This window comes from Rhagoletis zephyria, unplaced genomic scaffold (genome assembly GCF_001687245.7).
Source record: "Rhagoletis zephyria isolate East Lansing unplaced genomic scaffold, Rhagoletis_zephyria_1.1 Rzeph_scaffold_01097, whole genome shotgun sequence".
NCBI lineage: Eukaryota > Metazoa > Arthropoda > Insecta > Diptera > Tephritidae > Rhagoletis > Rhagoletis zephyria.
The window spans coordinates 690-18,781 of NW_016158181.1; the positions used below are offsets into that span (position 1 = coordinate 690).

Genomic DNA, 18,092 nt, shown 5'->3' on the forward strand with positions numbered 1-18,092 from the left:
CCCGTTTGTTTAGAATATAGCACTAAACTGACTGTGATATCCACGAAAATAAATGGGTTCTAGCCATGGGCGTAGCCAGGTAGGGGCAGGGGGGTGCTCGAGCCCCCCCCTAACTTTAAAATTTTCCTTATATATAAATAAAATAGTACCCCGAAATGCCAGCTTAATATGGTCGAGCCCCCCTCCCCCCCCTTCCTTCACCCCCTAAATTCCATTCTGGCTACGCCGATGGTTCTAGCTTTTTAGTTTTACTCTAACTACAGCTGTCTCTAACTGAGAACTACGATTATGCCCCATAGCTTCTTGGTCCGATATAAAAAACGTTTAGTTTTAACTGTGGCAAAGTGGGACTGCTTAATATTTGATAATTGTGAACAATTAGAGAAAAAACTGTAATATATATATAGCACAAATATAAATAAAATAAAAAATATTTGGGGCCTACACTTTCGCCAGTGCTGGCCGACTTTCTCGACCGCTTCAAAAACAAAATTAAAATTTTTTGGGATGTTTCTCGTGCCAGAGGTTGAATCCAAGAAGCACCGACTTGGCAGAACGCACCTCTGGAGTATAATTTGACAAAAAAAAACCCTGGTACTGCTGATTAGGAGCAGAAATTAGTTATGTATTAGAATTATTGAAATATTCATGTTTATTTAAACAAAATTTGGAATTCTTTAGCATTTGTAGAAAAATTCAAATACGCATTTTTCCTCAATATTTGGCTAGAATAAATATGGCCACCGTACTCATAGATGATATCTCACAATCTTTGCCCAGAGTTCTCCGTGAGTTGAGCCACAACAAAAATACACATGTATCTACCAGTGTTGATAACTGCATTTTCCAATTTCGTACGAAAATGTAATTAAAATTGTACTTTTTATCACTAAATTGTACCGAATTTTTATTTTTTTTATTGTGTATAAGTTGTATTTAATTGTTGTTCCTAATAAAGTACAAATAATTGCTAAAAATTTAGAAACAATATTACCTCTATTTTATTTACGTAAAATATACACACTTTTACATCAGGCGCTGTGATTTTAAATACATGTACATATCTAAGCACAATGAATAGATATTTTTAAATTTACAAAGTGCCACGTTTTTTTCTAAAATTCAGAATATCTTCCTCTTTCAGTTTTTCTGTGTTTTGATTTCTTAATCTATCATCTAAGAAAATAATCAAAACAATTCTGTATAACTTAACGAATCATGTGTTGCCAAATTTTGGCAGACGAAATTGTACTAAAAAGTGCTGGGTTGTAGGAAAGTAGAAAGCACTTGAAAAGTACAATTGTATCGAAATTATCAACACTGATATCTACCGTATGTACGTATCGTCACTAGACACGAATAAGGGCGCGTAAAAAAACTTCAGCTATAGCTGACGGCGAAGAGACGCGTTAAAATATTTGACGGCGAAGAAAGACGCGTAAACTTATTAAAGAGTTTTTGGGGAATTATGGTTAAGTGACAGTCCTTGGTACAAATCTATGTTTACGCGTCTTTCTTCGCCGATGTTTTTCTTAAGCGTCTTTTTTCGTAAATTTTTTCTACGCGTCTTTTTTTCGCCGTCAAAACACTAGCTTTTATTCGTGTGCAATAACGATATATATGTATGTATGTTAGTATGGATATCGGTACTTTATCGCCCAATCTAACATTTTTGTATCATAAACGATCACAACCCATGACTAGCCAACGAGGGTACTTACGCAAAGCGATTCTACAATTATTCAAACTTTGGCACGTTTGTGGCAAAGATTATTATTTTTGATCAATTGGGTTAAAATTTGGAGGGATTATCTTTGATTGCAGAAAATCACTTCAGGGGATAGCAGCCGCAAATTTCGTGTTTTAAAAAATATGGCCCACTCTAATGTACATACATGCATAGTTTAGTAAATTACTCGACCAGATATTCGGAATGGACTATGTCAATTAAAAAATTTTTGGAATTTATTTAATTTTGTTAAGCAACATAATTTATAAAAATAATATGTAATACTCTTTAGTAAGCAATAATAAGCAAGTGTTCTTTGAAATCTTCCATTAAACTGCATTTAGAATGGAATAGGTGCCATTTTTGGTCCTTCTTCGCGTCAAACTTCCGCACATCTGCTAACAATATGTGATGCCAAGGATATCCCCTATGTATACCCGCATATGAGTGAGCATTTGGAAGGCTTTAACCTTTACCCACATCCAATGGATTTGGCGCGCATACTCCATGATCTTATCAACGTATTTGAATGGACACGGTTTATTTTTCTCTATGAATCTTGTATGTACATATATAAATATGGCATTCAAACAAGTACATGCAATTTATATGACTATTTATTTTACAGCTGACTATTTAAGCATATTAAACGGTTTAATGTCGTTTTACGTCAGTGACGGTCCGGTCATTAATGTACTACGGTACGACCTCAAATTGAACGGAAACTACAAAGCGGTCCTACGACGCGTGCGCAAGTCGGATGATGGACAGATTGTGGTGGTAGGCTCAACTCCGTCGGTAGCCGAGCTTTTAAGGCAGGTAATATAAATAAATATAAGAACTATGAAAATCTTAATCAAATTTAAAATGCGTACTTCTCATATATGTACACAGAGTAGCTTCGGGTATTATGGACTACTGTTTTTCTTTTCGGATCACAATAACGAATGTAGGAATAGAATAAATTGCTATGAGGAGTCTTTAATGTGGTGACGTTTTATTAGGATGAATGTTTTTACTATAGTAACGTTATAGGTTTATTTAACATCAAAAAAATTTGATTGGCTTTTACTGCAAGTTCAGTAACACCAAAAACTTGCAAGAGAAAGCCAAAACGTGAGTCTCACGGGAGAGCTGAAAAAGTTTACTAGTAAAAGTTCAATTAGTCTAGACTCAACTAAGCTAACGTAAGAAATCGCCAATGATTATTGAACCCGTTAACCTAGCCAGAAGCGAATGTTTTATGTTTTTGTATTTTCCTTTTCAGCTAATTGTCACTTTTCCGCCTATAAGCACATCAAAAAATTCCGGAGCAAAAATATTTTCGTTGGCCGATATATCTATTAGGTTAGGCTACGTAAATTAGAAGATCAGTAATTAGTCCAGTAAAATTAGATAAATTTGGTAGGAAATTAAAAAAAAAAATTGTAACAGCGATTTTTTGATGCAGTTTTGATTCATGGAATCACAGTCTTGCCCCTAAATGTCATTTGGCAACATTCTGCCATCTTGGAATTAAGTTTTTTGGGTTATTTTACATTTGTNCAATTAGGTAGGATAATTTCTATAAAATAATGACCCTGAATTAAATTCTACAACGATTTCGATATTTGTAAGCATTCCCCGCTTATACATATGTAAGTACATAGTATGCCCTTTAGTCCGTTTGTTTTTTACTGAAACTGGGAAAGCGCATTGATATATGTATACTGTTTATGGGCTTCCTTATCCAAAATGACGAACACAATGAGTAAGTAGTCTGCTCATATTCAAAATATAAGTTTAAGTAAACTTGTTTTCTAATTTAACAGACTTTTGTGCAGCAAGTATTGTCACAAAGCAACCAAGTTTTGGAAAAAAATTAACGTGGCTTATTAAATAGAAGCTTTTATCATAATACCCGAAGATACGCTATTTTGCAAGCATAAATTGTCACAATTTTTTTTACACTTCTAGGCACAGCAAGTTGGAATCATAAATGACAAATATTCGTATATTATAGGCAATCTAGATTTCCATACTTTTGATTTAGAAGAATATAAATATAGTGACACAAATATAACTGGCATACGCATGTTCTCACCAGATCAGTTAATTGTCCAGGAACTCATATCGCAACTAGGCAATAATGAGAATGACCAAATAGACAATGGTTTGTATTTGTACATACATACATATGTATGCGGTTTTGCATTTTGTTGATACGCGGTTTTTTTTTTTTTTTTTAAACGACGATATGTAAATTGAGAATCTATGTGTGTACATATGTACATATGTATATACAGAAATGAAATCGCTCGTAACATCGTGTTAGCTTATAAAATACCGATAATTGTTGTTAATGGATTATCCGAAGTCAACAGATGTTTGCTTATTATATCCACATACCACGAGAGTAAAGGTAATATTACTTAGTTTTCAGTGGAATGAAGTGCTTATGCAGAGATAACGATGGAAATTCGTTTAACGCACGTATTTAGTACCAGTCCCAGATTTTGAAGTATATTTTTGGAAAAGTTATGACGACAAGTTCACGCTTCTCTACTCTTTAATTTGTCGTTTAAAATAATAACATATAAAGGGTTTTTAATTCTATAAGTCAAGGAAACATTATTTTCTACCTTTTACTCCATTTATCAGAGTTGGGGTAGTCTACTAAATTTTGAATACCTAAATATATCACTAGCATTAAATATATTGGAAGAAAGTCGATTTTATATTATTTATCGCCACCTTAGTGATATCGAAAAATTATCATGATTATATCCCTGCAAATGTCCCCTTTAGGAATCATAATCTTATAGGACTGGTTGAAGGACACTTTCGGTAGCCTTTTGTCTGATTATGGGATTGCCAAATCACAAATCGCTCCAGCAAACCCAATTTTCAATAAGTATAGCTAGAGGTGCTATACCTAATGTGACCAACTATTTCATAGCTCAACGAAGTACAGGTTGGGTTGGGTTAGATTAAAGTGGTTGCCCCAGGCAAGGGACACACTTGGACAATTGAGGGATAGTCCTTTTTGATATCACGAAAAAATTGAACGAATACCCTTAATTTAGTAATTTAATTTAGTTCCCGAATTCCGAATGCGGAAGAATGCGGATGAAGAAGTTTATCGCTCCCTTCTTCGAGGAACGCCGCCCTACCTAGTCCTCTCTTGAGAGAATATAGGTAGAGAAGGGGCTTCTTGGAGTTAGTTCAGAGGCGCTGTAATCTATGTGTTCAAAGACAAAGCCCTCCAGAACTCCAGAGTATTACCACGCGGTTTCTCTGAGCCTAACATCAGTTCGTACTGCGACAATTCTGTCTGCAATATCCGCAGGCGCCGTGTTCAACACGACGTTAAGCGCCAGGTGTGGTTTCTAATGCTCTACTAATTCCAATTAGGGCGATTCGCTGTAAACGCTCCAGTTTTTTACAAGTTTAGCCTTTTCTAGTGAATTCTACCGGACAGAGGCTCCGTGAGACAAGATAGGCTTAAATCTGATTTCATAGAGCTAATGAATTATTTTATGCGAGAGACCTCACCTTTTACAGGGAGCTTCCTTACAGCAGTACAAGGCAACCGACGGATTTCTTATCATTTCCTCAATGTTAGGCTTCCACGACAGCTTACTATCCAGGACCAAGCCTAATTACTTAACCCTGTCTGAGATCCACAGACGAACACCCCCACTCGAGGGAAGGACAACAACGGGTGTCTTGTATTTCCTGTCAAACAGTACCAGTTCTGTCTTTCCGTCGATCGTGCAGCTAGTTACCTGGTTTAGGTAACCTTGAGCCAAATCAAAAATCGTGTCTAGAAATCGTCACTTAACCAAGAGTTCCACGATCATCCGACAGCGCACTTTTTCCAGTTCCTCTAGCAGATCATTTACAACCGCAATCCAGAGTAGGCGTGAGAAACTACCACCTTTCGGAGTACCCCTATTCACTCTGCGCTGAGTGCAGGCGCTCCCCCACTCCGCCAAGACAGTTCTGTCACGAAGTAAGCTGTATATAAGCCTTGGTATGAACTCCAAGATTATGAATAGACCTGACTATTTCCTCTGGAGTGACATTGATTAATGCCTCCTCGATATCAAGGAAGACCCCTACTTAAAGGCTTCCTCTCGTCACCTTAGCAATGTATGCAGGGTGGTATCTACCGACTATTCCAAGGCAATAATCCATGTAATGATCGTCCAGATGATCGGAGAAGTACATGACATGAAGTGAAATATATCGCAAAGAAGTACATTTGAGTAAAGTACAAGAGCTCGAAAAGAAGTACAGGGCATGAATCACGTATTAAGACAATCGTCTGAACGATATCATGTCCAGATTGTCTTGCTTCGTGAAAACCAAAAATTGTTTGTACGCTTGTGCGATATCGTCAACTCGTTTTCAGTTTTGCTTCACCTAACAGTAACAGTAACATGTAACAACAACACGAATGCATAAATCAGTGTTTTGACGACGTCGTTTTGTCAGTATCGTTTGAACGACTATCGTTTGAAAGTTACGTGATTCATGCCCTGTACTTCCGAAAGAAGTACGGTTGGTCACATTAGGTATACCTGCGATGGTTCCCAGTACTTCCGTTGGTCAGATACGCATGACTGCTGTAATGGCTACACAGACCAATCGGTGAAATTTTTCAAAGGGATAGCGCCAGAAATTTATTGTGCCATGCATGTCGGGTGAATGACAACTAATTCTTGCAACACAATTATTCAAGATATTTAAATTCTACATACAATTCACTCTGCAAAGCGTTTTCTATTTGAACTTTGCCTACAAAAGCTTTACAGTCCGCTTTCGGTGACCGCAAGTGAATACATATGTATATGTACGTAAATATGTATGTATGTAATTCAATAAAATGTATTGTACTTACAGTCATATATACATATGTGCGCCGCATGATTCAATAATACAAGGTTGTGTAATTTGTGACAGCTAAAATTTGACACTACTTTATCTAGATTTGTATTTTGGAAGTAGGAGAAAGGGGAAGAATGTGATCTCATTTTGCGAAAACGGTAGTAGAATGGTACTACAAAAAGTAAACAAAGTACACAATTAGAAGTAAAATGCGTATTATTAATTCAATGTGAATTTGCAATATATTTGGTGTTTTAATGGAAATACTAAACAATACATAGAAATATGCATTTTTGATTTAAGTTATTCGTCATTTCCGGGAACAAATCTAGAATACCGACCGTTCAGCTATGCAAAAACGAAAAATGCAGATCAATAGAACTTTTTATGCTCATTTCAACCATGCCAAAATGATTTGGCGCAAGTAAAAAATGAAGAGGTTCTAGAAGGTTAAAGTTCAGTTTTTAGATATTTTAAATATTAATATCTTATGAACTTTATAACCGATTAAAAAGCTAATGAGGTCACCATAAAGGTAATTAATTTGTTCTTTAGCTGATGTATATAATTTATAGCTTTTTGTATTTTTTAACCAAAACCACTAAAAACGAACAACTATTATTTTCTAATGAAATAACCTTTTTTGAAAGAAACTGCATAATTAATGGTAAAGAATTTTATAATATTTAGAAAGTATAAGTTATTATCTTTAATTCGATATTACATATTTTATCATGATCTACTTTTGGGTTTTAAGAATTAAGTGATAATAAAAAATATGAATAAACAAAACAAACAAACCTCTTATATCTTCTTTATTTTTAGCCTGCGCCAAATAAATTTGGTATCGTTGAAATCAGCGAAAAAGTTCTATCAATCGACATTTTTGGTTATTTTATAGCTAAACGGTCACTATTCTACACTTGTTCTAGAATATTACGCACACGAAGGTGATGCCAACGAGTATTTAGTATGACGAATTTTTGGTTTAACTACTAATATCACTAGAAACTATAGAGTAAGCAACATTCTGCACAAATAAAGGAGCCGATTTTATGTGTGGGAGAGGGAAGAATGTTTTATTACAAAACCTTTCTATTATTGAATCATGTGTGTGCAGTATGTATCAAAGAATATAGAATATAAAGAACTGGAGAGTCAGCCAGGAAAATGAACCGGACGGACTTTGCATCTTCTTTGTGTTCTATTGTCTTTGAGGATGATTTCTGTAGGATTTGGCTTCACAAAAATTTAATATTTCAGCAGGTTTATGTCCGATAACTTTAGAAATGGCATTGACGTATGATGCAGTTCAAGTATTTGCCGAAACTACAAGGAGTCTCATATATCGTCCTCAACCGCTAAACTGTTCTGATAGCAGCGATCTCGTGCAGCCAGATGGATCAACATTTCGAAACTACATGCGCTCGGTAACGTTCCCCTTCCAAACGTGTACATATGTAACTGTTCTTTTTACTTTACTTTCATTGTTATATATGTATGTATATATATATATATATATATGTACATATGTGTACTTATGTATGTATGTAAACTCTAATCTTGGAAATGTAATCAACATTTCAATCAGTGTAGATCAATATTCGCGAAAATACTATCACCGGTCAAATTTACTTTGAGGGCAATATACGTAAGGGATATATCCTCGATGTTGTAGAGCTACAATCAAGCGGTCTTGTTAAAATAGGCACTTGGGACGAACGGAATAACTTTACTCTTCAACGTCCACCTCAAATAGAGTTACCAAGCGAGGGAGATGCCGATTCCTTAGTGAACCAAACATTTCGTGTTCTGATTTCAGTGCCTGTAAGTTTTAATACTTATCATATATATACATTAATTTTTATAAATATGGCCGAAAACGCCGAACTGTCACGAAAAAATCAGACTTGAACAGACTGGACAAAACAATGATACTCAGAAAGGTACATATGTACTATTTTTGTTGTATACAATGTTTAAGATCTCAAAAAAAAAATACCTGATTAAAAATCAATCTTTTTGAAAGAACTCGTCATGATTGCGGTCCTTGGTTTTACATTTCTTATATAAATCAACTTCGTAGCTGCGCCACTCTTAGGTCCAATTTCAGATGGCCTATTTAAGTAGAGATTGTTAATTAACTTGAAAAATTCATTTTCAGATCATACATTTAATACCCACTTAAATGGCCAATATTGGCCAAGTTTGATAGATGGGTTGTTTTATCAATCTTGCCAAACAAAAATCAGCTGTTCAGCCCAAAATGTACATAAACAAACAAATTCAACAAAAATTTCCAGGAACAAGCAACAATGTTGCCCCTGACTTGGCATTTTTAAATTTTTTAAAGTTGATCTGAAAGCCAACGAAAGCTAAATGACAATTAAATAACAATCCAGAATTAAACTAAGGTGCCGTTTAAATATTCATCTGAAATTGGCCCTTACTAACCGAAACAAATTCAAATACATACTAACGGGTGATTTTTTAAGAGCTTGATACCTTTTTTTTTTAAAAAAAACGCATAAAATTTGCAAAATCTCATCGGTTCTTTATTTGAAACGTTAGATTGGTCCATGACATTTACTTTTTGAAGATAATTTCATTTAAATGTTGACCGCGGCTGCGTCTTAGGTGGTCCATTCGGAAAGTCCAATTTTGGGCAACTTTTTCGAGCATTTCGGCCGGAATAGCCCGAATTTCTTCGGAAATGTTGTCTTCCAAAGCTGGAATAGTTGCTGGCTTATTTCTGTAGACTTTAGACTTGACGTAGCCCCACAAAAAATAGTCTAAAGGCGTCAAATCGCATGATCTTGNTCTATATACGGTATAATAATATATGATCCCAACCCCCGGAATTTTTTATATGCATATTTTTTTCTTCCCCGGATTCGTTTTATACGTTTTAGCCTACATACACTACATACATATATTTATTTATTTTTTTAAACATGTTTATTTTCATGCAACAACTACATTCGTACCTCTTCACGCAACAAAAACAAAATATAAATTTGCTTAGAACAAACCTTACGCAAGTTTAGTTGAGAGTCACAAAAAATTGATTGGCAACAATCAGTATGAAGGATATAGCATAGATTTGATAAAAGAATTGGCCGCAAAATTAGGCTTCAATTATACTTTTATAAATGGCGGTAGCGATTACGGCGGTTTTAATAAGACAACTAATGTAACGTCGGGTATGATGAAGGAGATCAATGAAGGCGTAAGTGCTCAGAAATCTATAAATGCTTATTTGTGCCCACAAGTCATAACCGCTGAAGTCAGGGGGTTGGCTTCGACATATTGCACCTTTCCGATTAGTTTTTTGAAGATACTTGTTTGGAGCGTTGACAGAATATGACTGGCATCATATTTATTTCATTCCCATTTATTTGCTAAGATTTGCCCGGTGCGTCATTCACAATCGCACGCAGCCGGCGCAACCCAGCCTGGCTACTGGAACAAGACAGGTTTCCCCCATCGTCACTATCAGTGTTGCCGGCATATTCAGAAGAAATGTATCACCAAAATTTTCGAAAATGGATCAAAAATATCATAAAAAAAAAGCTTTAAGTATCGAAGTATCAATTTTCAATAAAACTTCTAATTAAAATGGTAGTTTGAATTTTTAATTGAGATCGTTGAAAGTTGTTATTAATATTTGTTTAGTTTTTATATAAAAAAAAAAGTGTGAAAATAAAGCTTTTATACTCGGTAACAGTTGAATTCATTTGCATACTTAACTAAAATCACATATCAAAATGGTGTTTAACACTGTAAACACATAAAAGTAACAATACTTACTGGATTACTCTGGATGAAATTTTTATATTCTGGAATTCGTGTGAGTACGTTTCAGAGACCCAAAATAATTATCATCCTACTATTTGGAATCAAAACGTCGCACAGTGCCGCCTAAGTGTACATAAATCGAAAAATTCGTTATCTGCAATCTGAACTTGTTTGGTATTTCTGTAAAGACAATTTATCCACTAAAAAGAATTAAACAGACATTTCCCTAAAATAATAATTATATGCCGCCAGCAAGCCACTAAAGTCGACAAATTTTTTACTAAGAATTTTAATAAAAGCATAGCCAGGCGTAAGCTCTTCACAGAAAAAAATGTCAAAAATATATTCTTTAAAAGAAAATGTTGGTTCGACATTTCTTGTTTCCATATAGATAGTAGAGAATTACAGGAATTAAATTTTTGGGATAAAATTAAACACAAGGTGTTCCAAAAAAAAAACGATTTTTTAAACAAATTTTCCAAAAATGCTAAATTTTAATGGAATGAATAAAAAATATATGTAAAAATATGTTATTTCTTATTATTTTATTATATAGTACAGGCTTTTAGCTTTCAAAAGAAGAAATAAAAACCTGCTCAGTTTTTGCACTTTCTGAAGTAATGCGTTTTTCGCTAATGCATAAAATATTTTTTCATTTTTTGACAGTGCCTTGAGATCTGCACAATTCGTTCCATTTACAAAATTTAAGTGTCAGATTAAAAATCTTGACCTGTGGACAATAGAAGGTTTATTTTTTTCTGTAAAAAGTTGCCACCTGTTAAAAAATTAGATTGTTAGAAAATTATATTAAAAGGTTTTTAAAAGTTAAATGAATTATTAAGAGATGGGTATCAATCGAAATATATATTAATATTATTAATATATTACATGCAGCGAGTTGCCATCTGTTTAAATAAACAAATTCCACTTGATAAAGGAACTAGGTAATTGAAATAGATAGGTATCACCATAAGGGAAACAGACGAAAGAGGTTTAAGAAGGTTTTAGCCTAAAAATATTACGAATAGGGTTGCCACCTGTTTGTAAAGTCGAATTTAGTTAAAATAAAATAATAATTAAGTCAAACCATAGGATTACGCCATCGTATTTGTGGTTTTAGTACAAATACATACATTGTCAATCAGTGATTTGTTCTGATTACATTTCTTTAAATTACTGGACTCTTAAATTAACTCAAGAATGTTTTTACTCTCCATTTATTTCTTGCTAAATATGTGAAATTTTTTCATTTGTCTTATATTCATATTGATATACATATTTCAGTTACCTTATTCCCTTAATTAAAGTGAATTTGATTCTTTAGACATGTGGCAACCCTTCTACGTGTCATTTAGAGGTAAAGTATTTTCAAAACTAGTTCAATTGATACCCATATTTTAATATCTAATTCATTTAACTTATTAAATGGTTTTAATAAAATTTGTAACAGTTGGCAACCCTTTTCAAAAATAAAAAACTTTATTGCACATCTACAGGCCAAGCCCTGTCATTTCACGCCTCACTTTTGAAAATAGAACGAACTATATGTACATACCTATGTAAAAGCCACAATAACCCAAATTTTCAACTTCAAACTGCATTTACAGTGAAAGTATGTAAGTTATCCAAAAACCAATTGCATTTTTGAATTTATCGTCCTCAATTTTACTAAGAAGCAAATTTTCATTGAAATCCGTCCATAATTCTATTTTTGCCCTATTTTTCTATTTCTATTTTTCATATGGAGGGGAAGCATTGTGCGTCGCTTTGTTTTAAGAGAATTTTTTTTTCTTTGAATAATAATTATTTACGAGAAATATCTTAATCTGAGATGGAAATTATTTACGTCTTTTCATAATATTTAAATAATTATATGGGATTTTTATTATTTTCGTCTCGTGGGACATTTATTTTAAGACGGAAATGATTTACGTCTTTTCATAATAATTATATGCTACCATTTTTAATCACAATGAATTTCTTTTAGCTCTTTTTAGTTTTTAAAGGGAATTTAGCTACCACTAAAAATGATTCGCGGCAACAATAATGGTCTCTGGTACATTTGTACAGATTCGTACATTTTGGCAGTTACAGAGTAGTGTTGTTTGGAAATTCTTTTATTCAGCGACCAATAATGGGAATACGTGACCGATTGTTCAATAAATGATTGAATTGACACACAGACTGATGCCAAATAAAACGCTGGCTTCGCTCTGCGTGACCGATTCCCTTTGATGCATAAGATGAAATGAATGAAAACGCACGAGGCATGCCCCATATGTATGCGCGCGTTGACCATCAGCTAGTTTAATTTTTATATTAGGTTCATTCCTTATCTTTTTGGACTAAAATCTGAAAAGTGTCAAAATGCCAGAGCGTAAGCAAAATGCGCTCACTAAAAGAGAATAACAGGAAAAGTAAAGGAACGCAAAAAACCAAATTTTTAGTCCAAAGAATGGCAACAACAAAACTAACGTCAAATAAGAATGGAAATGTATGTACAAAACACATTCACACAAGCACAAGCACAATAAACACTTAGGGCCGGTTACTCAATGTCTGGTTAACACTTATCTCTGGTTAAACATTGTTATCGACGTTACCGACTCCCTGTTGTATGCATGGAGTCGAAGACGTCGATAACGATGTTTAACCGCAGATTAGTGTTAACCAGACATTGAGTAACCGGCCCTTACTATATCAATTATTTTTTGCCTCCTTCCAATTTCAATTCACTTTTTTTACTTTTTAGATTATTATCACCTTTTGCGTATTCTTTAATTTCCGTCAATTTAAATTCAGTTGAGTTTGACACTTTTCAGGATATTGCCAGAAAAAAATCTTCTGACTAAATATGACTACCAGCGTTGCCATTTTAGCCGTTTTCCGGCTAGATTTAGCCGGTCAAGTATCCTGTAACTTTAAAGTTCACTTTATATTTAAAGGTTACATTAAAATTTGAGATTGTGCCTAAAGTAGAGCATTTTATTACCCGTTTTAAATTGGTTTACAACCAAGAAAGATACATACGTCATAAACTGATAATAGAAATGCTTAACTTTAGACATAGCTTTACTTTTAATCCAACCTTTAAATATAAAGTAAGCTTTAAAGTTAAAGGTTACATCAGAAAACGGCCCTGAGTGTTGCTCTCTCATTTTTGCTGTCATTTCCGAGTTAAGGAACGCTTTTGGACTAAATCTGACTACTTCGGACTTTTTCTGACTATTTCTGGGAGATGAGGAACGCTCCTATTATTTCGTCCAAATTCGAATTTTGACGCAGAAACATACAGCTTAATTACACTGCTGATATTTGTAAAACTAAATATATAAAATCAACAGCAATTTTCACAAGCAGTAGAAAGTTGTTTCTTTGGCGTTCATTGTGGCATACCTTTTTCGAATTGCGCTTTGTTGGCAAAGTTATGTATATGTAAATGTCACGCGAAGTCACAAAGTTTTATCCGGCATAGGAGTATACAAAGTCACCTAACTGCCCATTTTATGTACATATATATGTAAATGCATATTTAATATGTTGTTGATTAAGTATTTCACCAAAATTACCCAACTGACTTAGTTCCCCGACATAGTTCTAATAAAATATTGCAAGGAAAATTCTTACACTTAAACTTAATGAAAAGAAAAAGTTTAATAAAGTTTGAAAAATTTGAAACTGCTAAAAAATTTCTTATCTTTTAGAAAACTAGTTTTTTTACGTACTCACAAAGTTTCATGAAAATCGCATGAAAACTTTGGTTGCAATTCTTATTAAGAAAATAAGGTCCAAAAATGCTAATTAAAAAAAATAAAAAATATGTAAAAAAATCGAATGCTGGCGAAATATTTTGCTGATATATTTGTGGATACTGAAGCTAAGAAATGCAAATGCGCTTATAGCAATATTCGTTAGTGTGTGAAAATTGAGGGGGCTGGCCACTTCAGGACTTTTTACTCTGTATTTCTTTTCTCTTATTTCTTTCTTGTAAGATAGCATTATTTATGTGTAGTAGATGCTTCAAGCGATATATTGCAATATATAAATATTTTATTCAAAATTCATTAGGCGCCGACCGAGCTATAAAGACATCAGGTGGCTCGGCGGCGTAAGACAACCTCCAGACTTAAGCTGTTATAACTTGTGGACACTAGGGTTGGGAATTCTATCCAGAATTTTGAATATCCGAGTAATGCGAACATTTGAATATTCAAGTATATGTTTAGAAAATCCATTTTTTATATGTATGTATGTACATACATACATTTCATCGCTGTTTTTGCAAAACCGCCTATCTTACGGTACTCCAACTTTATAGAAGAGCGAAAAAACGGGTTTTCTTTGAAGGTATTGCCTTGATATGTGGTATTTTCTCTAGCTATTATTTTACAAATTTTCAGATTCTTATGCATAAATCTCGATGCCTAGAGTTCAGGGTTATCAAATCACAATTGTCTTCAGGCACGAATAGGTATTCCGAATCTTCAAGTCCGAAAATCGTAGCAGATCTTTTTTCATATGTATTAGAGTGATGTATTGTGGAACGATTTTCCGTCATCCCTTGTCAAATTTGGTTTGGAGACAAACCGGTTTCGGCGTTGTGCCATCTTCAGTGTAATTTTTCGTTTATATTAGAGGGCTGCATGAATTCATTCAAACTTCTAGCAAAACAGAGTAGAGTACATTTGAATATTTTACTTCACAGCGTTTGGAATTTTGTAAGCAGTGTTGACACTAATCGATTGATTTTTTAATCAATTAGTTCTTCTTCTTCGAGTTCTTTGGTATCGATACTTCTAAGGATCGGGTATTTTTCAGAGTACTGAGTACTTTCTTTAAATAAAAATGTGTTGGTAACATGTCAATGCTTAGTGTAGAAATCTCACAAGCTGTCAGTATTTTGTTCAAATTAATATATGAATCCCAAATTACGTCAAATTAATGGCTAACAGTACTGAGTACAAGTATTGTACTTGAAAATTATGGAAACTGCAAATTGAGTACAATCATTTCTGAATACCGTTAAATATAAATAAAACTCACTAGTTTTTAAGTTTATTCAACACTTAATACTGAGTACTTTGCATCAATCCTGAGTATATGTATCAAAAGGATTGTTGGAACAGAGTATATTTGAGTACTGAGCACTTTCGAATTCTTTTAAGTTTTAAGTACTTTCACGTACCTTTTTTCAGTACTTAGTACTTTCGAGTTCTTTTGTGAGCACTGAGGTCTTTGGAGTACTCAGTATCGATACTTTTAAAAATCGGGTGCGGTCGATCCTTTTGAAAATCGAGTTCTGAGTACTTTTGGTACGATATTGCCCAACACTAGTTGTACACATGTACATAGATAAAATATTTTTGAATATCCATGCAATTTAATTTACATTTATTTCAGTTCAATTTATTTTCACTTTGTTTGAATATTGTAATATCGACACACATATCAGAACAGATATTCACTGCGGCGTGGCACCTCCCCATAAAAACGTAATTTTTCATACTGCTTATCTCAAGAAATATTTGTGATAGAGTACTGGAGCTTGGTATGGTGAAATAACACAAACGGCAATAACGCAAATATGTGTAATTTCCCAATTGAATGTGAAATAACACAAATTTGCTTTATTTCATTTCTCGTTGAGCAATAAGACCAACTTTTAAACTTAACAATCTATACATATAATAAAATTGTAACAGGTCGATGTCTGTACCTTGTAGATATTAAAGAAAAATTAATATGGTGGGTTTTTATTAAAGCTACAGAAGCCAAATAAACAATTTTTAGAATTTTTGAATCTCTGTCTGTCTGTATATTTGTACGCGCATCAGTCGAAAACATGGAATTGAATGCGGTTTTCACCGATGTATCGCTAGAGATCTAGCTTCCAATATAGAAGAAAAATATAGACAGTTGCCACATGTGTTTAAAATTTCAGTTTAGGTCAATTGATACGGTAAAGTGAATACTGCAATATGGCTGTCAAAACAAAGAAATTTACAAAGGCTTACAGCTGAAAATATTTTTGTGGAAGGTTGCCACCTATTTGCAAACTTTAATTTAATTTAATTGATAGCATAAATTAAATATTTCAATATTGGCATCAAACTAAAGAGGCTAGGAAATTTGAATGCTAAAATATTTTTAGGGGATTTGCGTCGTTGTTTATATTTAGAGTTAGCAACGGACCGTTCTCAAAATTTCGCCTTGATATAACCACAAACTTATTTTTTTTTCTGTGTGGAAGGTTTTTCGCTAAAAAAAATTAAAACTTTTCGTTGTTGCTACCAAAAAATTAAGAAATCTGAGACGTCACGTTTTACAATTTCATACAGTTCTCTTTACAATGTATTTCACTAAACTACTAACGGCTGCAAACGGCTTTGTCTTTAATTTTCAGTAAGGTAAAATTTATGTGACAATTTTGAAGAATTTGTTTAAATGTTTCACAAAGAATGGAGCTTTGCTTTTACGAGTTTCGCTATAAACTATCTAAATACATACCTATTTGCATAAAATGATAGCCGATTTCGTTGTTCGGAATAAACTCAAAAAACACTGAATAGAGTTCCGTCAGATTGTCGGAGGTTATCTCACATACATATATGGTCCAATTACATGCTACTAGAAAACTTGCTAGGTGGTGTTGGAGTAGAGTTATTTATAAAAATCGTATTTATTAACCGATTTTGTTCAAATTTTAAATGTGAGCTATGTACCTGTATGATGGAAAATTCTTTTGATACAAATTTAACCGATTACTGCCGCTGGAGTTAAGGTTGAAATCCATAACACGTATTCATTTTATGGTAAGCAATGGTTTTGCAGAAAATGAACCCAATGGATGGCGCTGCATCCGAAATGTATAGAAACCCCGTGTGGTTGGTCTGCTTTGGACCTATGTTTAAGTTATACGAATTTAGTTTTCAGATGTCTAAATGAAGGATGGGGTTAAGTTTTTTTCTGACGCACAATCATGCGGTCTTGCATCTACCCAGAAATCAGTTCATAAATTTTACCACGAATTGTAAAAGTGGTGAATTAACAAAGAAAGATCACCGCAGGTATATCAGTTGCTTCATTTGAAAGATACTTAAGAGATCACACGACTCATTTAGCAATGTACCGGAAAACTTTCATCCTGTGGGACAGCGAGGATTCTTGGCCCTCGTATAAAGAAAACGCACTTCTGTGCTCTTGAGTTTCCCTATAAGAACTTTTATTGGCATATGCATCGCACCAATGTTGTAGTTGAAAGATCATACAAAAAGGTGGAAATAAGACCATCAGTAAAGCTCATGACACCAAAAGGGATTGGTATTCCATATGGTATCACAGCGTTACTATTATTGGCCTATGTGTGAGGAGGATACTGCGCTTTAGTGGTTTCAACTTAAATCAAAAACTTTGACTTTACAGACTAATTTTGTTTTTAAACGCTCTTTTGATTTGGCCAACGCAACCCAGCAAAAAACACGATTCCACAAACGAGCGTAGCTGGAATCGAAGAGCGAATACAAACGTTCAACAGAATCCTTGTTCAACATTGCTGTTGGGTGGGTGACAAGCGCAACCCATACCAGACATGGGGCAAAGGAATTGCTGGTTGACTGGATTTCGCTTACTCTTTCGCTTCAAGAAGGCCTTATTTTAACATGGGCATGTCATTGGCGGTAAGCCCTTACCCGCA

General features: G+C 34.0%; 1 protein-coding gene across 1 annotated transcript in view; it reads left to right on the forward strand.

Moving 5' to 3' along the window:
• Positions 1-2,073: 2,073 nt before the first annotated feature.
• Positions 2,074-18,092, forward strand: part of GluRIID (Glutamate receptor IID) — a gene marked incomplete at its 5' end in the record, with an annotated part of 24,516 nt that continues 8,497 nt past the window's right edge. The window contains 6 exons of the mRNA XM_017615910.1: positions 2,074-2,290; positions 2,358-2,548; positions 3,686-3,881; positions 7,865-8,031; positions 8,198-8,428; positions 9,627-9,830. Coding sequence (XP_017471399.1) covers positions 2,074-2,290; positions 2,358-2,548; positions 3,686-3,881; positions 7,865-8,031; positions 8,198-8,428; positions 9,627-9,830 — 1,206 coding nt within the window. The remainder of the gene's footprint in view (positions 2,291-2,357; positions 2,549-3,685; positions 3,882-7,864; positions 8,032-8,197; positions 8,429-9,626; positions 9,831-18,092) is intronic.